Source organism: Miniopterus natalensis, chromosome 15 (assembly GCF_054644295.1).
Source record: "Miniopterus natalensis isolate mMinNat1 chromosome 15, mMinNat1.hap1, whole genome shotgun sequence".
NCBI classification, from domain to species: Eukaryota; Metazoa; Chordata; class Mammalia; order Chiroptera; family Miniopteridae; genus Miniopterus; species Miniopterus natalensis.
In genome coordinates this window covers 43,740,507-43,764,648 of record NC_142095.1, presented here as the reverse complement: position 1 = coordinate 43,764,648, position 24,142 = coordinate 43,740,507, and the positions used below count along the sequence as shown (strand labels likewise).

At 42.7% G+C, this 24,142-nt stretch overlaps 1 protein-coding gene across 2 annotated transcripts in view; it reads right to left on the bottom strand.

Moving 5' to 3' along the window:
- PTPRG (protein tyrosine phosphatase receptor type G) overlaps window positions 1-24,142 on the bottom strand; it is a 637,170-nt gene that overhangs the window by 177,610 nt on the left and 435,418 nt on the right. For both annotated transcript variants that reach the window (XM_016223094.2, XM_087825063.1), the window contains exon 5: window positions 10,455-10,550. In XM_016223094.2, coding sequence (XP_016078580.2) covers window positions 10,455-10,550 — 96 coding nt within the window. The remainder of the gene's footprint in view (window positions 1-10,454; window positions 10,551-24,142) is intronic.

The following is a 24,142-nucleotide window of genomic DNA, read 5'->3' as shown; positions in this document are numbered from 1 at the left end:
CTGAACATGCTCTTATCTTTGTTTACTTTTTTAATGGCTAAATGAATGTTCTACTAAATTGGTGCTTGTTTCACAAATCACTGCAGAGTCTGGGAACAAACACCCGCAGGAGCTTTAAGGGCCCCAAGATGAAGCTGGAATACCCAGAAAGAGGGCCACCTTCAGCATCTTGGCCTGTAAATTTATATATTTTTCTATTTATTGCCTTTTTTTTAAAAGTAAGTTATAATTTTCAGTTTAAACAACTTGATTTTTTACAATGGCTGCATTTAACAACAGGCTATCAAACTTTCCTGACAATTTAACTAATTCTGTCCCTTAATACTGCTGTTCCAGAATGTTCTAGACTTGACCCTTTTTTGTTTGACTTCAAAAACTCTCCTGATCTCAGCTGACGCGTACATATACGCTCATGATTCCATGTTCTTTTCGAGCCCAGGTTTTCCCCGAGATTAAAATTCACACCTGCAAACAGCTACAGAATATCTGTATTTAGAAACTTCACCGGCATCTCGGAATCATCTCCTGCATTACTCCCGCTCCTGTGGTCTTCATTTCATCCTGGGATCCATCTGTACTCTCACACACCCAGTCTGGCACCAAATCTGCTGGATTTATTTGCTGCACGTCTTGAATGTATTGTTGCTGAGGTTCCTACTGCTCTTACCTACCATTCTCGTTCGGGACCCTGAGCCAGAAGGCTAAGAGGTTTTCTGCTCCGCGTCACTCCTCACCTCCACCCCTCTCCTCTTCCCGGTTACCCTCCACACGGCTGCTGGAGATGTACATTTAAATGGCTTTTAGATCTTTACACCTGATCTCACAGTCCCTGGTTGGCAGGGACTAGGGGACTTCTCAGGCATGAGACTGTTATTTTTATTATTGGTTATTCCGGTCAGCCCGTGAACATCCCAAATAGCCCTCGCTGCCTCCCCCAATCTACTGGGATTAAAACGTCTGGATGCCCTCAAACAGCCGATTACCATGAAGCAGGGCATCCCAACCTCAGCACCGACATTTGGGGCCAGGGCATTTTCTGTTGTGGGGCACCCTGCACATTGTAGGATGCTTAGCAGCATTCCCAGCTGCTATCCATTGGATGCCAGCAGCACTCACCCTCGGGGAACAACCGAGTGTCTTCATTTTCTTTTCTTTTTCTTTTTTTCTAACCCTAACCCTGACCCTGACCCTGACCCAGTGTCTTCAGATATGGCCACCTGTCCCTCGCGGGGCAAAATCCTCAGTTTCCTCCCTCCTCCTCTCCATATGCGCTGCCATTAAAAAAGTTATTAAATGACAGTTTAAAGCTTTCCCCCATTCATTCAAGCTGTCCCTATCTAACCACACAACCCATTCAATACTTTTTATGGCCTTTTCATAAAAAAGAGAAAGCAAACGCCCCCCTCCCACCAAAACAAACAAACAAAAACCTGTCTCCAGATCTATAAAATACAGATGCAGAGCCGGAGAGAATTTAGAACAGGAGCAAAATATTTAACTATGGGCAGAAAAAGAGAACAACACCATTTTAAGTTACAAGAAAACAACAACGCAGGTTCCAGCGTAATGGACCAAGTGCCTAAAGCACTAGATCCACATGGTGATAACTGGAACCAGCAACAGGGACTGAACACGGACTGTTCCAATTCCGCGCTCCTCTAGGAGCACACGCCCTGGAGATACACTGTTGAAATCCCATCTCCAACATTTATTGGCCTATGTAATCTTGAGGACTTTATACTGAAAAAAGCTCCAGGCCTCAGCTTTTGCACCTGTAAAATGGACGGAAGACTACCTTTAGAGAGCTACATTAAGTAGGATAATACTTAATGTAGGGACTTCATTTTAGCATTTTACATACTGTTATTAACAATACTTGTATTCCATTTAGAAGCACCTTTTCAACTAGTTTATCTTGGGGAGGGAGGCTGGGGTGAGGGGAGCTGCCAGTTCCCTTGACTCTTGGGATGCAAAGCGCTTTACGGGTAGAGTTCTCCCAAGATGTCCAATAAGCCAAGGCATCCACTAGATCACACTCCAGGGAGGACAGTTGGGAAAAAAAAGGCAACTGGATTGGGAGTCATGAAACTAGAGTCCTCAGCTTGGTAGATCCCAGGACTAAGGGATCGTGGACAACCGCTTAGCCCCTCAGAGAGACAGGTGTCTCATCTCATTTTAGGGAGATCGCTGTGGAGTTCCTAATATTTTCTCTGAGGCTGTGACAACTAAATTCTAAGACTTGTATTAGAATTAATGGCCAAAACAAGTAAATTCTAAACGAAACGAAGATACTGAACTATCATTTAGTTATGGATGAAGACGAAGGCCGAGTACTTGCTAACTGTCCTTGAAGTGCAATGATTTAATTAAAGAAGATTTTCACACGGTCACATTTAAAGAACTCAAAGTCTCTTAGCTATGTGATGCTTTGGCGATTATCAAATCGTCTTCTGTAATGTCCACTAAGAGGAAATTTGAATCGCAGGCCATTTGCGGACAGGAGATGCACTGAAAACACCTGATAGGCTGTAAATTCAATGTTGTACGTCCCACAAATCGGTTCCAGAACTGCACCTGAACATTAAGAATGACTCCGGCCTTCGCTTAATGACAAGTCCTATGAAATCAATTAGCTGTTAAAATAGTTTAATTGGGACATATGTATTTTAATTTCTGTGTGTGTATAAAAAAAGTCTTCTTAATCAGCCCAAAACATTCTGAAATTACGCTTCTAGGTAATGTAGTGAAAGAATTGAACTTATAACTGGATAAATCCAAGGATGTGGAAAATGTGAGAAAGATGATATTCAAACAGCAGGAGCTGGGAAGAAATAAATTAAGAACCACATCAGTTTACTGCAACTGTCCTGAAAAGCAGTGTAAGACGGAGGTTTTAACAACCTACCACTACTCTCTGGCATAAACTCCTGTTATTCAATTTGAAAATACTTATTGGGTTTTCTGTGGTGGGTGTTTGGTAGATGAACGCAGTTACTATTTTTCTTTTCCCTCCCTCCCTCCCTCTCTCCCCTCCCTTCCTCCCTCTCTCCCCCTTCCTTCCTTCCTTCCTTCCTTCCTTCCTTCCTTCCTTCCTTCCTTCCTTCCTTCCTTCCTTCCTCCCTCCCTCCCTCCCTCCCTCCCTTCCTCCCTCCTTCCTTCCTTCCTATGGAATAGCGATCCTGGTCTCACGTTGCCAAGAGGACCACTCAAAAGTAAAAAGAAAAAAATTTGACCTACAGTAAAGACAGAAAAAGTATTCTTCATTAAAAAAGACTCCTCAGGATGGTTAAAAAAAAATCAACAAGACCGATTTAGGTCACTGTGGGATGATTTACACTTTGATAGTGGTGCTTTGCTATGTAAAGTATGTTAGACAATGAAGACAAACAGGGAAAGGAGAGTCCAATTCTACAATTTACAAACATGGACTCCACACTCTCAAAATAAAATATTTATCACTTTGAAATTATACACAATAATTTCAAATAATTCTTGGAATCATTTTTTGATATTTCATCTTCCCCTATCTCCCGATGACAAAATAATGCTACTGTCAATGAAAGAATTCAAAGACTGATGATTCCCCAAAAACTTTGAGATCAGGCTGCCACGCCGAGGACATATTTGTTACGTTCAGGGAGAGCAGTGCAGAGAAGGTGCTTAATGAATACTGCAGAGTGAGCAAGAAACACACATACAGGTGCGCTGAGGCCCACAGAAACTAATCCATTCGCTTCCACACAGACCCTGGGCAGGAAATACTCAGGGCAGAGGCAAGCCGGAAAGAAAAACAGCAAAATAATCAGTGTCTCCACACACCATCTACTGGGATAAAAGCATTTCGATAGAAAACTTAAGACATTCAGAGACACAGGCATATCCAGATTTCTTGGCAATAAAGTCTGAATGCACTACTATTTTAAGACCTTTAAAGCCCTGTTGCTTTCTCACAACTATAGGCATAAAAGGAGATACAACCCTTTAACAGCATGTTAGCCCCAATGGAGCTCAAGTCAGAAAGTTACTTCGTCAATAAATCAGCCGACCCACGACCTTCAGTTTAATGTCCTTCCTTGGCCATCTCAAGAGTCTTACACTTCTGATAAAACTATCATTTTAGGTGATGCTTACATATCCACCTAGACATATGCTTTTCCAAAATCCAAATCATTCATGTGGCGCCCTGAGGAGTTTCCTATAACTCAGTCCTACTCAGTCCTGAGCCCCAGTTTAGGTTAAGATGCCGATGTGAGGGCTGGAGAAAGGTTGGTGATGGGGTACAAAGAGAAGAGGGACAGGACAGGGACCACAGCCTCCACAGCTCCTAGCGCCTGTTTCTAACGTTCCTCAGCTCATAAGCTAGCAGGTTGTTCCTTTCGAATCAAAACTACAGAACCTAAATATGTTTTCACTGAATTCAGTTAAGTGTTTTTGCACAACCAAGGCCCAGAGTTAGCCACCTGCAAGATATGCAGTGATGACTAAGTTAAGACCCTAAGTTAAGATCATTAAGATCCTCAGTGATCTCAAAGTACAAAGGCAGAAGGCGGCAAGTAAAATTATAGGTTTAATGCAGGATGACAGGCTAAGAGAAACAGGGGGTTAAAGGAAGGACAAATCACATCTATCTTTGGGGGGGAGGGGGAGCGTTAAGGAGAAGGTGAAATTCGGGGAGTGGAGAGAAAGGCCTCCACCCAGCCCTGGACGGATGAGTCATCAAGAAGTCCCCTGGCCAGCTCCAGGTCTATAAATAATCCCAGGTGCTGCCATTTCATCTAATTACTAAGCCGCTCCAGATGGAGCAAAGTAATTAAGCAGTCTGTCCCCGCACGACATAAAGAATGGGGCGGCGACTTTCGAAACATTCCAGTGTTTAAGTTTGCTTTCCACTCTGAAATAAGGGCAGAAGTGAACGGGGGCAAATGGCTGAGTTACACAGACCTGCGGGAAAACCAAATGACTGCAGTCAGCTTCTGGGTAGAAATCCAAATAGAAATTTTAAAAATACTGGTGCAAAGGGGCTCAATTCTCCCAGCAGAAGTAAAACTGTTAACGCTGAATGAAGAAGCCTCAACAGAACTGTTGAAGACAGGTTGTCAAAAGAAATCCGTTACGACAACCTTTAAATAAATCAGGACGCAATTTATTTATTTCTGAAATGTACAAGAAATATGCTACCGACTGGGCCTCTGGACGCAGACATGATGAAAATTTCATATCTTTGAGTCTGATGCAAATACTCAGAAGCGGCAGACAGGTCTAACAAGGAAGCCGAAAGAATATCACAGAAGAAAAGTTTCTAAGTCTAGGTGCTCTTACAGAATCATGCATTTATAACTCCAAAGCTCACCGGAATCAGGAAACATAAAGAAAATTTTAGATATTCAAATAACAATGTCAACTGAGCCACAAAATTAATGAGATGTTGCCCTCCAAACCAAAATTCAAAGATGATCATGTGCTTCTTGAAAAAACTACAATAATCAAGCCCGTACAAAGGGGGGGCTGCGCCCAGCATCTGTGAGCAGCAGCCTGAATGCCATCTAGACGGCTGCTCGATTCGGAGGCATTTCAGTCCTGGTGGGAAAACGAAGGAAGCGGTCACAAGAAACCGTGAAGGGAAGAGCGTAAAAAAGAAAAACCAAATCAGAGCCCAATTAATTCTGAGGGTGATGATGGAAGATTCTTGGTCTAAAAAAATATAGGCCTAGCTAAAGGTAAGGTCATTGCGCTAGCACTGGGTACTCTTTACTCTATAATCTTATATCAGACTGAATGGAATTTTTTTTAGTTATTTTCAAAGTGAAGTATCCTTCTACAAACTGCCAATCATTCCACTGCTATTTCAACTTTCCTGTAAACATGTTTTCTTATTTATTACTTCTTTAAACCCACATAGAGTGTTATCAGAATAGTAAAATAAAGAGCATTTTAATGACTTCTGGTATTTGACATTTTTACAGGAATTCAAATCAGACTAATGATGAAGAACATTGGAGATTCTACCTTAATAAACAGAAAATAATCATTTTAATTTTTGCACTGACATAAATTAGTTAAACAAGCATTTAATCATCTTTTCAGTGGATTAACAACAAATACCTTCATCCCTTGCCAATTTCTTAGCATACTTAATTAATTAAAAAATCCTTTAAAAATCAAACATTACCCTTCCTTTCCCCCCAAATTTTCCAGAGGGCTGCTGGCCCAAAGGTGTGTATGAAACAGGTGTTCCTTCCTCCAGACACACTACTGACACGTGTTGGAAGGTTGTAATAAATATTCCAGTCGGCAGTGGCCATGAAGTCAAGGCACCTTGTAGAGCTGTGTGGGCCCAAATGCGCAACCATATGTGGCTGCCACGGATCACTCTTCCACATGTGGAGGTGGTCCTTCCCTCCCTCCGTCCCTCCCTCCCTCCCTCCCTCCCTGGAGTTCACACTAAGCACTCAGGGGAGACCTGGCTCACCTTCTTCCCGCACTGACACTGACCTTCAACTCTGCCTGGAACTGAAAGATATCAGTTACCACTCAAAGTTACTGGGGTCCAGGTCAGGATCCTGATCTTCAGATCATGTTCACATGAAGGCATGAAGACTGTGCTGCAATGGGAAAGCAACCCCCCTTCAAAGTGGACTATAGCCACTACTCAGGTTTTGACTGCTGCTACATCATCTGGACAGTTTACAGAAAATCTGCCATATTTAACTGAAGAGAAGAATTGTAAACACTATGTACATTCAACAATTAGTCCTGTGAGCCACACAATAGGATCACTTACAAGCAACCTCTAGTCAAGGTCAAAATATGGTTCTTTGGTCAACCATGCTGTGCCTCTTAGGTCTGTGTTTCTGTGTTCTGGCAACATGAACATCCTCATATCTAAGTCACAGCAAAGGCAATGAGAGAGCTAAAATTACCTGGGAATAATAGGCACATGAAGAGGAAGAAAAAAGAAACAAAGATGATGAAAAACTGAATGTAAAAAATTATTCAACTGTCAGTCAGGCATCAAGGCGGCAACACCTACGCCGGCCTTGGCCTCATCTAGACGTGGGCTCGGGGTCACTTGCATCACGCCCCTCTGGATAATGAACATGTGGGCTTGTGGGCACCAAGTTGGAGCACAGCCTCTTCACCAGTGGGGGCGTTTCTCCACGCCCCTCTGTCTAGCCATGATCACGTGGGCTGTGGGGTCCTAGTGGGCAGAGCTATGACATTTATTGTATCTAATGGAGTAACCGGTACTATTCTTGGCTCTGAATCAGTGCTGAAGGGATGGTAAATGCTTCTTCAATACCAACATGTAGGATGCCAGGTTTGAGCTGGGAAATATATACCAAGATTTACCTGACTACTTGGGGGAGAAATACCGAACTCCCAAATTTAACATTCTTACAGGAAGACTCAAAACACAAAGATCTCACAATATGGAATCTAACTAGACTGCGGAATTAAAATAACAAAAATAAAGTTTTCCTTTCCATTGCATGTCACAGTATGAACTGAGATGCATTAATGCATGTGTGCACTTATAAGGAAAACAAAGAAGCAGCCCTATCTACTATCTAAAAAGAATTCTGTCCCATTTCATAGTATCTGCCCTCTACTTTGTGTCTGGAAGACAGCAACCCAAAATTTAGAGACTAACTTACTAGATAAAATGCACCTTCAGTTTCTTTGTGTGTGAGCTACTAGTCCAGCCCTAGAAAACCTTTAAATTTCAAAATCTAGATTTCACACTGAGGTGTTTTGCAGTTTGTACACCAACGTTCCCTGCCTAAGACTAACTGGTCTTATATTTAACAAGAGTTAACAGGGCTAGAAAAAGAAAAAGCTTTTGGGTAGAGCATGCTGTGAACCAGCCCTTTCAGTACTCCTAAAAACATTTTTCAAATGGATCTTCCCATAAGAGAGGTGACCCATAAAGTTGGGCCTGGCCAAGCAGTTCATGGTGGGTACGACAGAGGGGGGGGATTAGCTTTGACGGCAGGGTTACGGGAGTAGAGGTCCAGCTACCTGAAAAGCAGCATGCCAAGAGGACAGCAGCAGAAAACAAGGAATTAACCACGTAAGTGGGACCTGTTTAAGAATGTTTCAAGTGACCCCAGTATTGTCAAAGGCAAATCAATCATGGTTTAGAAGCAGAAAGGGTCCAGACAGAACCCAAGTGAGCTGCCAACAGGACAGTGTCCAGAACAGTCTTCTGTTCATGCAAAGAAGACACCCACACCGGGGTCTCTATCCCAGTGAGAGGCGGAACGACGTGCTTACATACTATCTGTCATTTCCCAGTGTCAACTATGTGCCAGGATCGATACTAGCCACTTCATGTAATGACTTCTGCAATCTTGATAGCCCAGAAGTTGCTATCCCCACTTCTCAGATAAGGATACTGAGGCTGGAAAGTTTAAATGATTACATCACCATTATGCAGACGTTAAGTAGAAGAGGCGGGGTTCAGAGCAAAGGGTTTTTCCTCCAGTGAATTAACTCTTAAAACACTCTACTACGGTTCATGAAAGTCATTAGGAAATAAACACGTGTGGGAGGACTATGGGCACAGTGGAGAGACCAGCCCGCTATGTAACACAAACAGATGAATTTGAAAATATTTGTCTGTACCTCACAATAACAAATACATTTTATAACATGGCCCAGTACATAGTCACTACGTCTCTGTATATAAATAATTGAAGAAAAGTTCTACAAACATATTTAACCTTACTATGTGTGATATACTAATATTTTCTGATTTTTTTCTATTCTATTTCATTATTTTTAAAATGCTGGTCAGGACTCCTGTAAATTACACCACAGCCCACCAGTAGGCCAGTACCCATAGTTAGAAAACAAGTACCATAACCAATGCTGATGACCACCACTCTTTGTTTTTGATGTCTGAGTAGAATATTTATTCAGTTTTTCTGTCTTTCTTTTTTAAAAAAAATATATCTATTGATTTCAGAGAGAGGAAGGGATGGGGGGAGAGAGAGAGAGAGATAGAAACATCAATGATGAGGGAGTCATTGATCGGTTGCCTAGCCCGCAACCCGAGCATGTGCCCTGACCAGGAATCGAACCCCGAATGCCTGGATCCTAGGTCGACGCTCAACTGCTGAGCAACGCCCGGCCGGGCTTTGTTCAGCTTTTCAATTTTTCAGATATAATCTCCCATTTATGTGCCTTTGTCCAAGAAAAGGCAAGGGAGAGAGGGTAGTTAAGAGGGAGTGATAAACAGTGGAGAAAATCGTCCACCATATTATTTTTATCACTAAAAAGAGTAATGAAATCAACATACTACAAACAAGAATACTGTAGCTCCATCTCAAGCCCGGCCAGCATGGCTCAGAGGCTGAGCATCGACCTATGATCCAGGAGATGGCCGTTCGATTCCCCATCAGGGCACATGCCTGGGTTGGGGGCTCGATCCCCGGTGGGGGGCGTGCAGGAGGCAGCCGATCAATGACTCTCTCATCACTGATGTTTCTATCTCCCTCTCCCTTCCACTCTCTGAAATCAATAAAGACATAATAATAATAAAAAGAATAGCTCCTCTCAATGACAAAGGAGTCTGCCCCAAAGGGCAGAGGTTTAAGAACCATGTTGGAAAGGTTCTGATGTCTTTAATATTCCTTTGAGTTATCAGAAACGTAGCTTTTTCTAACAGTCACTGGTAAAAGGAACACCTTTATATAGTCTTTGGGTAAATTTTAAGACTGAAAGACCAGTCACATACCTACCACTCAGGTTACCTTCCCCACAAAAAAGCACCAGGTCTCTCTAGGCTACTTGGTCAAGGCACTAGATGATCAATATTACTTTAATTTGATTTGACTTATTAAAAAGTTTGGACAGCATTATCTATGGAAGGATGAAAAGTTTGAATTCTAGGTACAGAATCAATACACGAGCCATTAATGCAGACATAGCCCACATTAAAAGAGAAAGGATGGCAAATCATAAACAGACTAACTTAGAAATGGTCTCAATAAATAGTTTAATTGGGAATTTCTGGAAGGGAATAAAAAGGGGTCTCTTTAGAGAAGTGACTGATGCTATTCATTAATCTACTTGCAAGTAATGTCAAATTTTAAAGTTGTTCCAAAAAAAAACACACCACCTTTTTTTTACACCAGCCTCTTAATATGCTGAAGGAACCTGTTCAAAATGCTTCAGCGGTGAAGTAACTTAGATGATAAATGTGTTCTTCAATCTGTGTACCAGTCAAGTAGCAATAAAATCAGAATAATTCATGCAAAAATTTTCATTATGTTTCTAAACATACTTATTTACATTTTAAATCACACATTAGACAATATGAAATATCTTTCATTTAGACAGGTGTGAACTAGAAAACAGATGCGTTCATTATACATAGAACAATTCAGTGAATTAAAAAAATATACCCAAAGAACACTCTGGTTGAAGTACTTGGGCCACTGTTAACTTACTTGGAAAAATATGGCCATGGCTCCGATGATTCTGTTCTCAGATATTGCAGTTTGGAAGCTGTCAAAGTCATCCGGATTGTAAAAGAAAATCTGCATCTGTAACAGAACAATTAAAAATGTATTGGCAACATTTTCACACCTACACAAAAGGAGAGAGAACAGTACAATGAACCACTTACTAAGATTAACCATCTACCCATATTTTTCTTTGCTAAATTAGTTGAGAGCAAAGCCCAGACATCACATCATTCTACGTCCACGTACTTCAGCGGGTACCATTAAAACTCACGTCTCCTCACATCACAGCGCCTCATGGCACCAACAGAAACCCACCAGCACTTCCTGCGCTCCAGTGCTCATGGTGTGGTGGGAGCTCCCCATTAGGAAGCACATTGTTTTATGGAGTTATACGCCCTGAAATAGAACATTGAGCTGCGAGGTTCAGTCCACATGTTAAAATTGTAAATGTTCTGTTCACATGGGCACATCTTTCTAAACACCACCCATTCTAATGATGAGAATCTGAAGGGGTTTCTCCGTAGCCTTGGGAAATAGCCTAAATGGAATATCAGGGACTCCACAAAGGACTATAATGGAGATGATAACGACGCCTTACACTTCAGTGTGGGAAAAGCCATCACGTGAGTTATTTCACTCAATCCATCTAACAAAACCTGTGAAGGGAGGGCAAACATTACACACTCAGAAATGAGGAACTAGTGCTTCAGAAAGTTGATGTTATCTTGGCTAAGATTAAACAGAAGAAGAAGAATGTAAAATCCAGGTGCTCTCATCCCAATCTTAGATAACTTCTCCTATATTTGGCTAGGATTTCTTACTCAAAAAGAATATAGGTAAATCAACTTAAAATCATTATACAATTTTAATGCCTGAACACTGATAATCCACGCAATTCAGATAACAAAAAGAGGCCACAGAGTATTCTCCTGAGACCACATTTATGATAAAAATAGATCTGGGTTCCCATTCCAGTTTCTTCATTTACTTGCCTATGAGACCTCAGGTAAGCAAGCTAATTTCTTTTTCTTTTTTAAGTTTCATATATATATATATATCTTTACTGATTTCAGAGAGAGGAAGGGAGAGGGAGAGAGAGAGAAATAGAAACATCAATGATGAATCATTGATTGGCTGCCTCCTGCACCAACTGGGAATTGACCGGGAATCGAACCTCGATCTCCTGGATCCTAGGTCAACGCTCAACCGCTGAGCCACACCCAGCAGGGCAGCAAACTAATTTCTGAGCATCAGCTTCCTCATGTACAGAATCAAGTATTTACCCTTGGTAGGAGAGGTATGGAGACCAAACAAGTCAGCGTATGTAGCACCATGCATAGACTTCATCAGTGCTCAACAAATTACTAACACCACACCGTCACCTCTGTCACCACCACCACCACCATCACCATCACCATCACCACCACCACCACATCACCACCATCATCATATTATAAAGGTAATATTTGGTAGACATCTTAAAATTTCTAACACTAATGTGATTTCACTTAATCTAGAATAACCCTGCTCCTTACAATAAATCAAATCTCCTGTATCATTAGATCTCTTCTATGACCTCTTTTCCCCCACTTTTCCAAATGCCATGATACTATTTTATGTAACAGACTGAACAACCATACCCCAGATGGAGCCTGGAGATTCGAGGCCGAATGACAAATTCGCAGCAGGAAAAGCGAAGGAACAGAGACTAGCAGAAGTACAGGTCAAAGGTAAACAGTCCTGTCGACTGAATTAACCAAGATGTTGAGAACAAGGTGACATTTCTTCTCTGAGGGGTGAAATCTGGTAACCCAAATCAGAACACTGTCTAGGGCAACTCAGGTGCCCAAGGGGATGCGAGAAGGATGGGCAGGTTCTTTTCGCGGATTTTCTTTCTTAAGGTGAATTATTTTTCTCAGAGTGTGAACTCCCACTGATCCGGCAGCTTCTCACAAATGTGTTGCCTTTACATTTGGACAGCGTCAGACATCATGAATTTACACAGAGAAAAATCCTTTCAATGACGTGCAGATTAAAACAGTTTAATGGGGGGTAAACTGCTTTGCGTACATTGCTACTATCCCAAGGAAGCTACTCCACACAAGTATATTCAGAAAATTACACTGCACTTTCCTTTTAAAACTCAGGCCCTCAAATTAAGTTCACAGAAGGTTTTCCTACTCTTCAGCGCATGAGCAAGAGGGGCGTTGTTTAATGCATTGCCCGAATAGCGTGTGATACAAAATACTTTAAGTCTTCTTCAAGGGCGTTTCATTTACAATTGGGTGAGAAATTCACTTTCAGAAAATGTCTGAGTCATGGCTCCGCCCATCAGGATAATACAATCTCTCATAAAAAGAAGTGCAGCACAGTCTGAAATACCAATCTTCCTGGCTATTTCTCTCAAGCTGTAGTCTCCTGAATTAGGTTAACATTTGAAGCTACCTTAAATATGAGAGGAAATAAGTAGATGGGGTTTTGCTGAGAGAAATGGACTTCAAGTTATTTTAGTGTTATTCTTGATGAGCGATATTTCAGCAGAGGCTAGAAAGCTATTTTCCAAAACCACCGGTGGCAGGTGTTGGGGTGGCTACTGAACACCTTGAGTAGCCCATCAACGTTCTGCACCTGTTCTCAACAGCCACACTCGGGGCACCCCCCAGTGAGTTCTTCCTAACAGTGTGAATGTAAGTGACGCCTACTGTATACCCATCACCCTCCTAAAGAAACGCGGCGCACATAAGCCAGGAGGATGTGGAAAACTCAGCAACCAAGAGGTCGACTAACTGCTGCACATACATCTTTCACCCACTACTACCAGCCGGTGACATTTTACCCCCCTGCGTCCCCTCTATCTCCCTCCATGCAAGAGTTTTTTCTGAGTAATTTCACAGTAAGTGGGAGAAAATATACCCCTCTACCTATAAATACTTAAGTGTATAATGTTGAAGAATAAGGATGTTCTCTTAAACATAACTACACTATAATTATTGAAATTAGCAAATTTCACTTCTGATACAACACTACTCTCTCATTTACATGCCTCTGCAAATTCCGGCAGGTGCCCAAGCAAGCCCACGGTAGTTCACTATTTTGGTTCTCAGTCCAGGAATCCAATCTATGATCAAATTTTGCATTTAGTGGTCATGTCTCTATACTGACCCTTCTCACCCCCAGCTTTCATCTGGAGCAGTCCCTGAGCCTCTCCTCACTTTGGTAGTATGAGGTGTGCAGGCCAGTTATTATGCAGAATTGGGGCCTGCCTCGTGGTTTTTTATGACTAGATTACGGGGTGGATTTTAGGCAGGTTACCACGGTGGTAATATTGTATCTTCACAGTGCAACATATCAGGAAGCACAGAAAATGGGTATTTAACTTGATCACATGCTTAAGGGTGATGTCTGCTAGGCTTCTCTACTATAAAGCTATTAATTTTCCTTTTGTAATTAAAAAGTACTTTGTAGGGAGATATTTTGAGATTACATAAATATCCTTTGCCTCATCTCACCCTCATCCATTAGTTTTAGTATCCGTTGATGATTTTCTAGCTGCCATACGACTATAGTCATTAATGGTCTAGTGTAAGAAGTAGCCTTCCCTTCTCCACAGTTTATTCACTCACTCATTCATTGGTATCAATAAGGAATCCCTTATTTTTTGTTTTGATTTTACTCAGTGGCTTGTAATCCATCACTACCAGTACTGTTGATGCCCAAACTGTCTCAGATTTGCCCAACAGGAGACTCTTCAAATAGATTCCTTGATCACGTGCCCCATTCCTACCTTGTCCAGTTTTAAGGCCTTCTCATTAGCTGGCAGGGTTCTGTGCTCATCTCGTATTTTCCCTGCTCTAGTCCTAAAACTGGTCATTTATTGAGTGCACCCTGGTCTCTTTAAGTGAGGAATGGTATTTACAGCCCAAATATCATTAACTCAGTGTTTTCCAAATATGTCTGAGATTAGAACGCTTTGGATCTTCAAGAAAACTATATAGCTTAAGGCTGTGTGAGTCTATTCCAAACAGGACTCTCTTTGCTCGGGAAGGAAGCTGGGTCAACTTTGTAAGTGGGTGTCCCTCCACCAGGCAGCGTGCCGTGAGATTTGGAAGTCTCCCTCCTACCAACACAAACTAGCTGCATGAAGCTCAATTACAACGGCCCTGGTAGACGGCTGTGTACCAGGCCACGATCTAGGGACCAGTTCTAAACAACCTTTCAAACGCATGAGCAAGAACCACAGGCCTGGACGCATCGTTCATTTCAACCTTGTGAAATGGCTGCAGTGGGAAAAACTTCAGGCATTTCTCCAGCCAGATCAAAGTGACAGACGACGTAGAGTATAACATGGCCTAATCCGAGAGTTGGAAAATAGAATTTTACAGGGGGAAAAGGCCCCATGACTGGGCAGGACACATGTGCTAAAATATAAATATGGAAAATGCCTGAACAAATGGCAACACTTGTTGAAGAAGATGAAATGGGTACTGTGAGCACAGGGCTGCCAGCCGTCCACGCTCTATTGTTTGGGTACTAATATGATGTAACAGAGTCCTGACAAAATGTCTACTTAGCTTCCCCTTACACTTAAAATGACTCTAGTTGTAATTTGATTTAAAAAACATGTATATGCCTGGTTTCCAATTTGTATCACTCTCTATATTGAGCTGAATGAATAAAAAAGGGCAAATCTGAATATTAAAGTCATCTATATTTTTATTAACATTACTTTTCAGACAGTTAGTGAGTTCCTACTGTATGCCAGGCACTGTACTATTTTCTTTAACACTTGCTGAGGTTGGCACCACCACGATCCCCACTGTCAGCCAAAGGAGCCAGGGATTTCTAAACGTACAGGCTCGAACGCAAGGAGGGTGGGTTGTGACAGAAACCCAATCTCTCCAATCCTGGTTGATCAAGACCGTCATCACTGTGCTTCCTCCCAAAAGGCAAAAATGTTTACTTTATGTATTGAGTATCAGGCGCTATGACAGTTAAGGACATGGTCTATGCATGGGAAGACCAAAATATCAACAATGAGACTAGGTTAAGTTTTTTCCCCCTTGAATGGCAAAGCTGAGTCAGGTAAATGCATCAGAAAAAAGCATATGGCAGAAATGGCTCATGGTCAGGCAATGCATTTGTTAAATGAATACTAAAATCCTAATGGCAAAGGGCGACAGGACCCATTTCATCGAAGGTGGACTTCCCGTCCTCTAATGTTGTATCTGCACGCATTAGTCAGCTCTCACATCTCTGGGAGAATGCTGGCGAGAGGAAACATCCCTACATGAGGGTGGAAAATCCAACGGGATCTTCTTCTGTGATTTAGAAGATGCTACATTTTCATTTCCTCTCAAAAAACCTTGTACTTCTTCAACATGCACCCCCACACATCCATGGCCCAAGGAAAAAAATCATGACAAAGTAAGAGAGGGAACAGCATGCAGCTAGTTCAGAAGACAGACAGTCTACTGGCAATTCACGAGACAGTGCCAGGACGCTCTTGGGCATCTTTAACAGAGTGGAAGGACCCACAGGAAAAGCTGCAGGGAAATAACAGATGAGATGCGAACACAATGAAGATAGTAACTAAAAAGGCAACAGCAAGAACTGCAATCACACAGGAGGCAGCAGGTTAGAGAGGAAGAGGCGAGACTTTTTCCCAATCACACCTGGCACTCGCCTGCAGCAGGCCAGTTGAGGACATGGCAGTGGGTGAGAAATAGTTGCCTGAGAAATGTGTCCTGAAGGCACAGTGGAAACCCACAGTGAACGACCTGCTGGTCCCACTTTGTTGGATGACTTGCACAGGATAAAGCCAGAATTAAGGTTTTTGTACAGTGGGTTAAGACTACTTGACTTTTGGATTACATGGTGCCTTTACTACTATTGGCCAGATCACACACTTGACACAGCCCGTCCTAGATATTTAATTCTGCCATTGCCATCAGAAAGGAAGATCAATGCAGGCGGGATATCTATCTGTCTAGTCCAAGGCTGGTCTTGAACAGTGCTCTTCATAGTAAACACTAGTCATTTATTTCTGGAGTCAATAAAATGAGCGGGGGCTCTGGAGTGACTGGAAGCAAGGACTGGCAAGTGATAAAGCCCAACCGCTATAATGAGGTGCTTGCTATCTCTAGGAATACGTCACAAAAGTGAGCCGCAAGGAGAGATCAGAATACTAAGAGAAGAAGTGGATTTAAACGCAAGAGAAAATGCTCAAGGAAGTGCAAATATGTGCCAAAGTCACTGGGAAATGGCTGAGTGGCCCCAGGTGTGGTTATGCGAAACTCAGATTATACGTTCTCTGTAACCTACAGGCAATTCAAACAATTTCCTACCCAAGCAACTCTAGCCTGATATTTTTATGCTCCAACAAAAGGAAACCTATTGATGCATATTATGGAGGAAAAAACACACTCTCTATATTATACAAAAATACGTATATAACCAAACCCTCTGAATTCAGAACTATAACCTCAGTATTTTTTATCAGTGACCAGTTTTTATAAGATCATGATTATATTTTTACCCCCATGATGGTTAACTTGATGGTTAATTTCATGTGTCCACTGGCTAGGCTATGGTGCCCCGCTGTTTAACCAAACATCGTCCTAGACGTTTAAGTAGACGCCGTAAAGGCTGCAAAGGTATGTTAGATGTGATTAGTAAACAGCGGACACTGAGTAAAGCAGGTCGCCTCTAATATGTGGTGGCTTCATCCAACCAGGTGAAAGCCTGTGGTCCCCCCTAAGAGGAAGAAATTCTGCCTTGAGATCGCTACACAGAAATTCCCCCTGCGCTTCCAGCCTTCGGCCTTAAGACTGCCATATAAGCCCTTCCTAGAATTCTCCGTCTCTCCTGCAAATTTCAGGCTTGCCCACAGCCACAAATGAGTTGGCCAATCCCTCACAATCCCAATCTCTCTTCCTCCCTCCGTCCCCCCCTCTCTCTCCTTCCCCCTCTCCACATACACACACCCACACACAACAGACATCTCTCGGCCCCTCCCTCCTACAGATCTATATAACTACAGCTACATCTACAGCTACCTCTGGAGAACCCTGACTTACAGTACACTCCCAAGGTCAGCCCTGAGTTTCAGCAAACACACCCTGACATATGTACATGCGTCTGTGCATCGTATTATAAAGCCATTCTTCAACCCACTTACTTTCTGAGCTTCTCTGAGCTCCTGAGCTCTGTCCCTCTCATTCGCCTCCTCTAACAGGCTTCCCCCTAGAGAAAGCAGCCCCCGTCACAACCCGTTTCACTCTCTTGTGACTTTCAGAAAATGTCCATGAAGTTTTCAGCCCACACGGCCGGGTGATATTAAATGAACATCAAGCAACACAGGCTACAGCAGGAGACCTGGTGAGTCCATGAAGACATTGCAGATGGCCAAGGCTCAGTGTCCCCCCTGCTGTCAAAGGAGGTAATGCTCACCTCATGCGTGGTTATTATAATCAACATTCACCGCTCACATGCTATGGAAAAGTAACAACAACCGAAACAGCTCTCACTTTTTACTATTACATATCTTCGTTACAGATCTCTTCTGGTCAGGAAGAAAGTAAGTTAAGGAGAAAACAAATTGTTCCACGGGCCAGGCAACATCCCATTGAGTCAGGCCACAAGGTGTAGCCAAGAAACCTGCATGTGGGCTCCACCCAGCCTTTGCTGGAAGAGCATTTAGAGAGTGGGGCTCCGAAGACCAGCAGGTATGAGCGTCTCTGCAGGCAAGGGGACTGAGATGAACATTTGGAAACGGTTCCTTTATACAGCATCAGCAATCATAGTGCACGAATCCGTCCTCATTTCCCCTTTTCCCCTCATCTGTAACATGGAACTGTCTTCAACTACTTTCCAGCAGGAATCGGACACTTTGGGGGAAAACCCCAAGTGCACACCAGGGCTGTGACTCGCACACACTCAGGCGTCTCGATGTTTGGGGATCCCTTTTAAAGGTCTTAGTGGGTAACTTGTTTATGCCCTGATAAGTCTGTTTATTAGTTGTTTTTGGAATTTCTGGCTTGGTGATCCACCTGATTACTCAAATGAAGGTTGAATCCCTGGAGTTCTCCCTTGGTAGGGAAGACTTTGGGCTTTTGCTTATAATAGTTTGAGTCTGTCAGGGATTTACTAGGTCTGATTCATGAGTTATTTCTTACAGCTCAGCATAAGTCTGGACACAAACGAGGGAGGTTCGGTACTGGCTGTATGTTAGCTCGACACCCTTATAACGTACTCAGGAAAGAGGGCAGTAAGCTATAGCTCTCCCACTTAATACTGTGGGACCCGGTTGAAGGTGGTCACCCTGAGTCTTAGTAGGTCCAGGAGTAAACTGAGGATAAGGAATGCATCGCTGGTCACAGTAAGGATTAACCAAAATAACTCAAGCAAAGACCTCCTAGGTCTGCATGCTGTAGCTTGATTCACATCTTTAAAAATTAGTTAAAGGGGGAAAGGAAAGGAAAAAATACAAATAAATCAGTGAAAGGGCTATTTGCAGTGGCCCCAAATTGGAACCTACCCAAATGCTAATTAATAATGGCTGGATAAAAAACTGTGACAGTCACACAATGGAATGTCTACTGGGATGCAGTACAACCATAGGTAACAATATACACAGATCTCACAATACTGAGCTAAATAAGCCAGATACAAAAAACAAACAAGAAAAACCCCAGAACAATATGAGTCCCCTGGAATGACGTACAAAACCAGGAAAACTCATGCAGCTAGAAGCCCACACAGTGGTCACCGTGGGGTGCAGTAACTGGAAGTGGGGTTCTGGGGCTGCCAGTAAGTGCTCTTTTTTGATTTGAGGCCTGGTTACAAGAGTATAAAAATTCATTCATTTGGATACTCAGCATTTATGAATTTTCCTCTCCACATACTAAACTTTAATAATATATAAATAAAATTAGCGAAATAGCTGCACTTTTAAAACCTGGATAAACAACAGTATCGTGTCACCTGAAAGCAGAACAGGGCTGAGTGTGCTTCTCTGTCCTGCACCCATTTGATTCGACAGAGGCGACTCTGAACCACCGGGCAGGGCCAGAGAGACCTACCTGCTTGACAGAGCAAATTACAGTGCGTCTATCTAGTGTGTAGAATCACATTGGCCTAGGACCCAACAACTATGGACCAAACCCTGCTTCTTCCCTGCCCTGTACCTTCTGGCAAACACAGCAAATGAGGCCAAGAGGCAGCCTCCTTCATAAAACAATCCAGGAGAGCTGTTTCAGTGTATCCCAATCTACAATCCTTTCCATAAATTAATTCCTTCAATCCTTACTTTCGTTTTTTGGGGTAGCTACTATTCTTTTCCTCATTTTATACAAAAGGAAAGTAAGGCTGAGATTTCTAGGTCTTGCCTCAGAAGTAATAAAGCTGGGATTCAAACTCCGGCATCTGATTGCAGAGCCCACACATGTAACATCCTCTCCGTACAGCATCCTGACCAGAATTCCCACTGGCAATGAGAACTACTCATCCATTATCTCTGGGACCCTAACACAAAGCTTTTAGAGCCGCAGTTCTCAACCAGGGGCAATTTTGGACACCAGGGGACATTTGTCAATGTCTGGAGGCATTTTTGGTTATCATACTGGGCAGGAGATGCCACTGGTATCTAGTGGGCGGAGGCCAGGGAGGCAGCTAAACACCCTTCAATGCACAGGGCAGACCCCTTCCCCACAAAGAAATAATTATCCTGCCCAAACTGTCCATAGTGCTGAGGTGTAGAAACCGTGTCTGTGCCCACGGTCACATGAAGCCTAGTCGATGGACGTGGTACAGGGCTTCACTTTCTTTCCCGTTCTCCCTCCTGGACTTTAAGGGGGCAGGTACTAGGCTGTAATGGGGCCCAAAGACTGGAAGAGCAGTCTTGCCCACACCTGTAAACCAGTAACTTCAAGACTACTTTTGCCTATTCATACAGTTGCTGTAATAACCTATTTTCTATTGAAACAAGCTTTCCTTGTTGCACAGCCATTTCATACATACAGTTGGTTCTGAAATGCAATGGAGCTCAACACCTTGGACACAGTAGAGAAGGAGGGGTCCCTAGGTGCATCTGGAACTCATTTGTATTTCAAACACACGAAAATAACCACCGCAGTGTTTGTGCTCTTTGTAATATGAAACTTTTTAGAAATTGCTTTGTACTTGGGAGTAACAGCCACATGATTCACCATGAAATGAAGTCTGGAAAATCATTTTGGATAAATGGACCTATAAATTCAATAGAATTTCCATGACAACATAGACTGCAACACTCAACCACAAATAAAAGGTTATAAATCATTCAAAACCAACTAGGAATCAGCAATATGTCGCCCGTTTTAAAATACAAGAAACCCGAAATGTAGTTTATTTGTTACTAACTCACCCTAAGTTCCCATTAGAGTTCTTTTCTCACTTCTGATATTGTATTTCTACCCCATAATCGGTTTTGGGGAAATGATGATGCCAAGAATTTGCAATTAAGCTAGATAAAATTAACACAGGTAGAGAGCCGGTTGCATCCCTCCCTTTCTCCCAACCAGAAGCCCACAGGAGAGTTTGTGCACCAAGATGTGCGGTTTTATCCAGAAAATTGCATTCTCCCTGCACAGCTGGACGTTGCCAAACCAGGCTCCATAAGAAAAGGCTTTATGCAAAACATTTCTGAGAACACACATGCAAGACAACCTGGACACTTCCCAGATGCTGCTTTTTTCCCCTAAACATTTCCAAATGAATGTATTAGTTACTGCCAAATGCTTCGGAGTTCTGTAAATCAAAACCACACCCTGTCGTGTTCTTGGGACAAGCTTCAGATGAGCCAGGCGGACCGAACTAGAGAGTATCTGTTCTTTAAACAGTTCTCTGCCCCTCAGGTGATGTTTCATTCTGGTGGAGGTTCCCTTAGGATGCCCTCTTCCAGGTACAGTCTGCAGGGCCCTCTCCCACTGGGTGGTGCTGGCCCCAGGACCAAGCACATAGTAGGCACTCATTAAATGACTGTGGAATAAACGCGTGGAAGTAACTTCTCCCATGGGAGGAAATGTGTTGATTCCTCTATTCGGAACTTCTCTCATTATTAAGTCTCCCTTAAAGCCAAGAGCTTTGGGGAGCTCACAGATAGAGGGGGGAAACTTCGTGGAGCTACAGATCTGGCTTCTAGAAGGCTGCACATCCCCTGTAATGCCGCCAAGGGCGTGCATGTGTGTGCTGGACAGTGTCTATCATTTGGCACCAGATGAGCTCTCAGGGTCCCACCTATTACCACATGCTGATGACTCGTCACAAAAGATCCGTCAGCCCTGAGCTGCAGTCTGTGGCTTTCATCAAAACCTCCAAGGGCTCTGCAAGCCATAAAGGTTAGGACTCATTGCTACAGAGAACATATGTGAGCATGCCTATGTGAGCACAGAATGCTTTTGAGACAGACCCTAGATCCTAGACGTGGTTCCAACTGTGCCCTAAAAGGGTCCACACCTTTTGTACTCTAGGCAGCAATGCATGAGAACACTAACCCTCCTACACCGTCATTCCCCATCAGCTTATGGATCCTTTATTTTTACCCATTGAATGGAAACTTCTTTTCTCATTTTTAATTTTCCTAATAACCAATAAGAAGTGAGGATCTGCGTTTATTTTTTCTAATTGTTCTTTTTTATAATTTAAGGAGGCTCTTTATTCAGAAAATTAAGGCTTTGTCACAAGTGTTGCAAATACAAGGACAAATATCCAAGTACATTTGCCCCACCATTGTTGGTACCAGGGGGAAAAAAAGACATACACAGTATAGAGGGGAACTGGTAAAATAACCTATGGAGGGGAGAAAAAAAATTGACAAAAAGGCACTGACATTGAAAGTTCTCAAAGATATATTGCTAATGAAGAAAGTCAAGATGCAAAGTAAACACACATTTGAATGAAAAAAGAAGCCCTACAAGAAATGCTACAAGCGTTGTGCATGCAGCCGCCCAGAGGCACAGAACTGAGGGAGGGAAAGAAAGGCTCTGGGAAGGAGCACAAGCCAAGAGCAGTTCCCTCTAGGGAGGGGGCCTGGATTGGTTTGGGGCCAAGAAAGGTGGTTTGTTTTACTGCAACTGCTGAAAATTACTTGCTGGTTCTAAATAATAACTCATATGGGGGTGGGGGTGGGGGGAATCACCTTTAAAATGAGAAAAAAAGAAAAACTGGAAAAAAAAAAAGGGCAAACCAAAATCCCCACCACTGCTGCAGAGGGAGCAGGTGAAGCTCATGGGTCCATTTGGGGACCCAACCAGAAGGCTAGTCACCAACAAAGTGCTCCAAGCGATGAATCTCTCAGCTGCTGGCAACAGACAGCACAACATCCCACAGGCTATGGACCTGATCTTCCCTTACTCCTGATCCCACTCAAGACACCATTCACTCTTCTGCTGCAGTGAAGCACACAGCTACTCAAAACTGAGCTACTGTTTCTGCCTACAGACTACTCAACTCATTTAATGCAGCCACTGTGATGAAAAGTATTATTTATTTAGACTAATAATAGTTTCCCACCTACCTAGCCGTAAAATTACAATGTGCACACTCAGTAGACACAAATTGCTAATTTTCCCAGACCATACCTTTGGTCAGAAAAACACCAGTCAATTAGGGAGCAAAATAAGGCTGCCCACAGCTGGGCAAAGCACCAGCTTTGCTGATGGACCGGGTACGACCTCAAAGGACGTAGGGAGAAGCCTTCGGAAGTGGTTGAAGGCCCCAGTGGTGAGGAGGGCAGAGCTCTGCCACCATCGCTGCTTTGACCATAGTTCAAAACACTCTTGGCTAAAAGAGCCTCCTTTTCATGAATTCCCTAGACTATGATTTTAAATGTTAGACTCTTACAATCAGAGCAAACACATGATGGAATAGCAAAGATGTGATCAGAAAATGTAAGTTCAAGTTCAAGCTCCTCCTCACCAGGTATTAAGACCGTGGACAAGTCACTGAATATTTCTCGGTCTCCGTTTCCAAACATGGAAATTCCAGATGCTGTTACTAGGTTAGTTTTGATGACTATGAATTAAGAAAGGTTTGATGATCGAATATAACCTTACAGGTTTGGTGTTAGGATTAAACACCATAGGAAAATAAGAATGTCATGAAACCAGTGAGATATTATCAATATTTTCTCCCTCATTACTACTATAACTATTACAGTTATTATTTAAAACTTCTTTTCAAAAACATTGTCTGTTCAACTCGTTACTTGGTACTAACTTCAGTGATTTAGATCAAGTGCTTTGTCGATTGGATTTTCCCATTTCCCATTCTGTTTGGTTTTATTATTTTTTTAAGACTATAATTCTTTCTCTTTCTCTCTTTCTCTCCCTCTCTTTCTCTCTCCCTCTCTCTTTCTCTTTCTCTTTCTCTTTCTCTTTCTCTTTCTCTTTCTTTCTCTCTTTCTTTCTCTCTTTCTTTTTTAAATCCTCACCAGAGGATATTTTTCCCATTGCTTTTCGGGGGGGGAGGAATCTTGATTGGTTGCCTCCTGCACACGACCTGACCAGGGCTGGGGAATCAAGCCTGAAACACAGGTACGTGTCCTTGGCAGAAGTGAACCTGGGACCCTTCAGTCCACAGTCCAAGGCTCTAACCACTGAGCAAAACCAGCCAGGGTTCCCATTCTGTTTTAT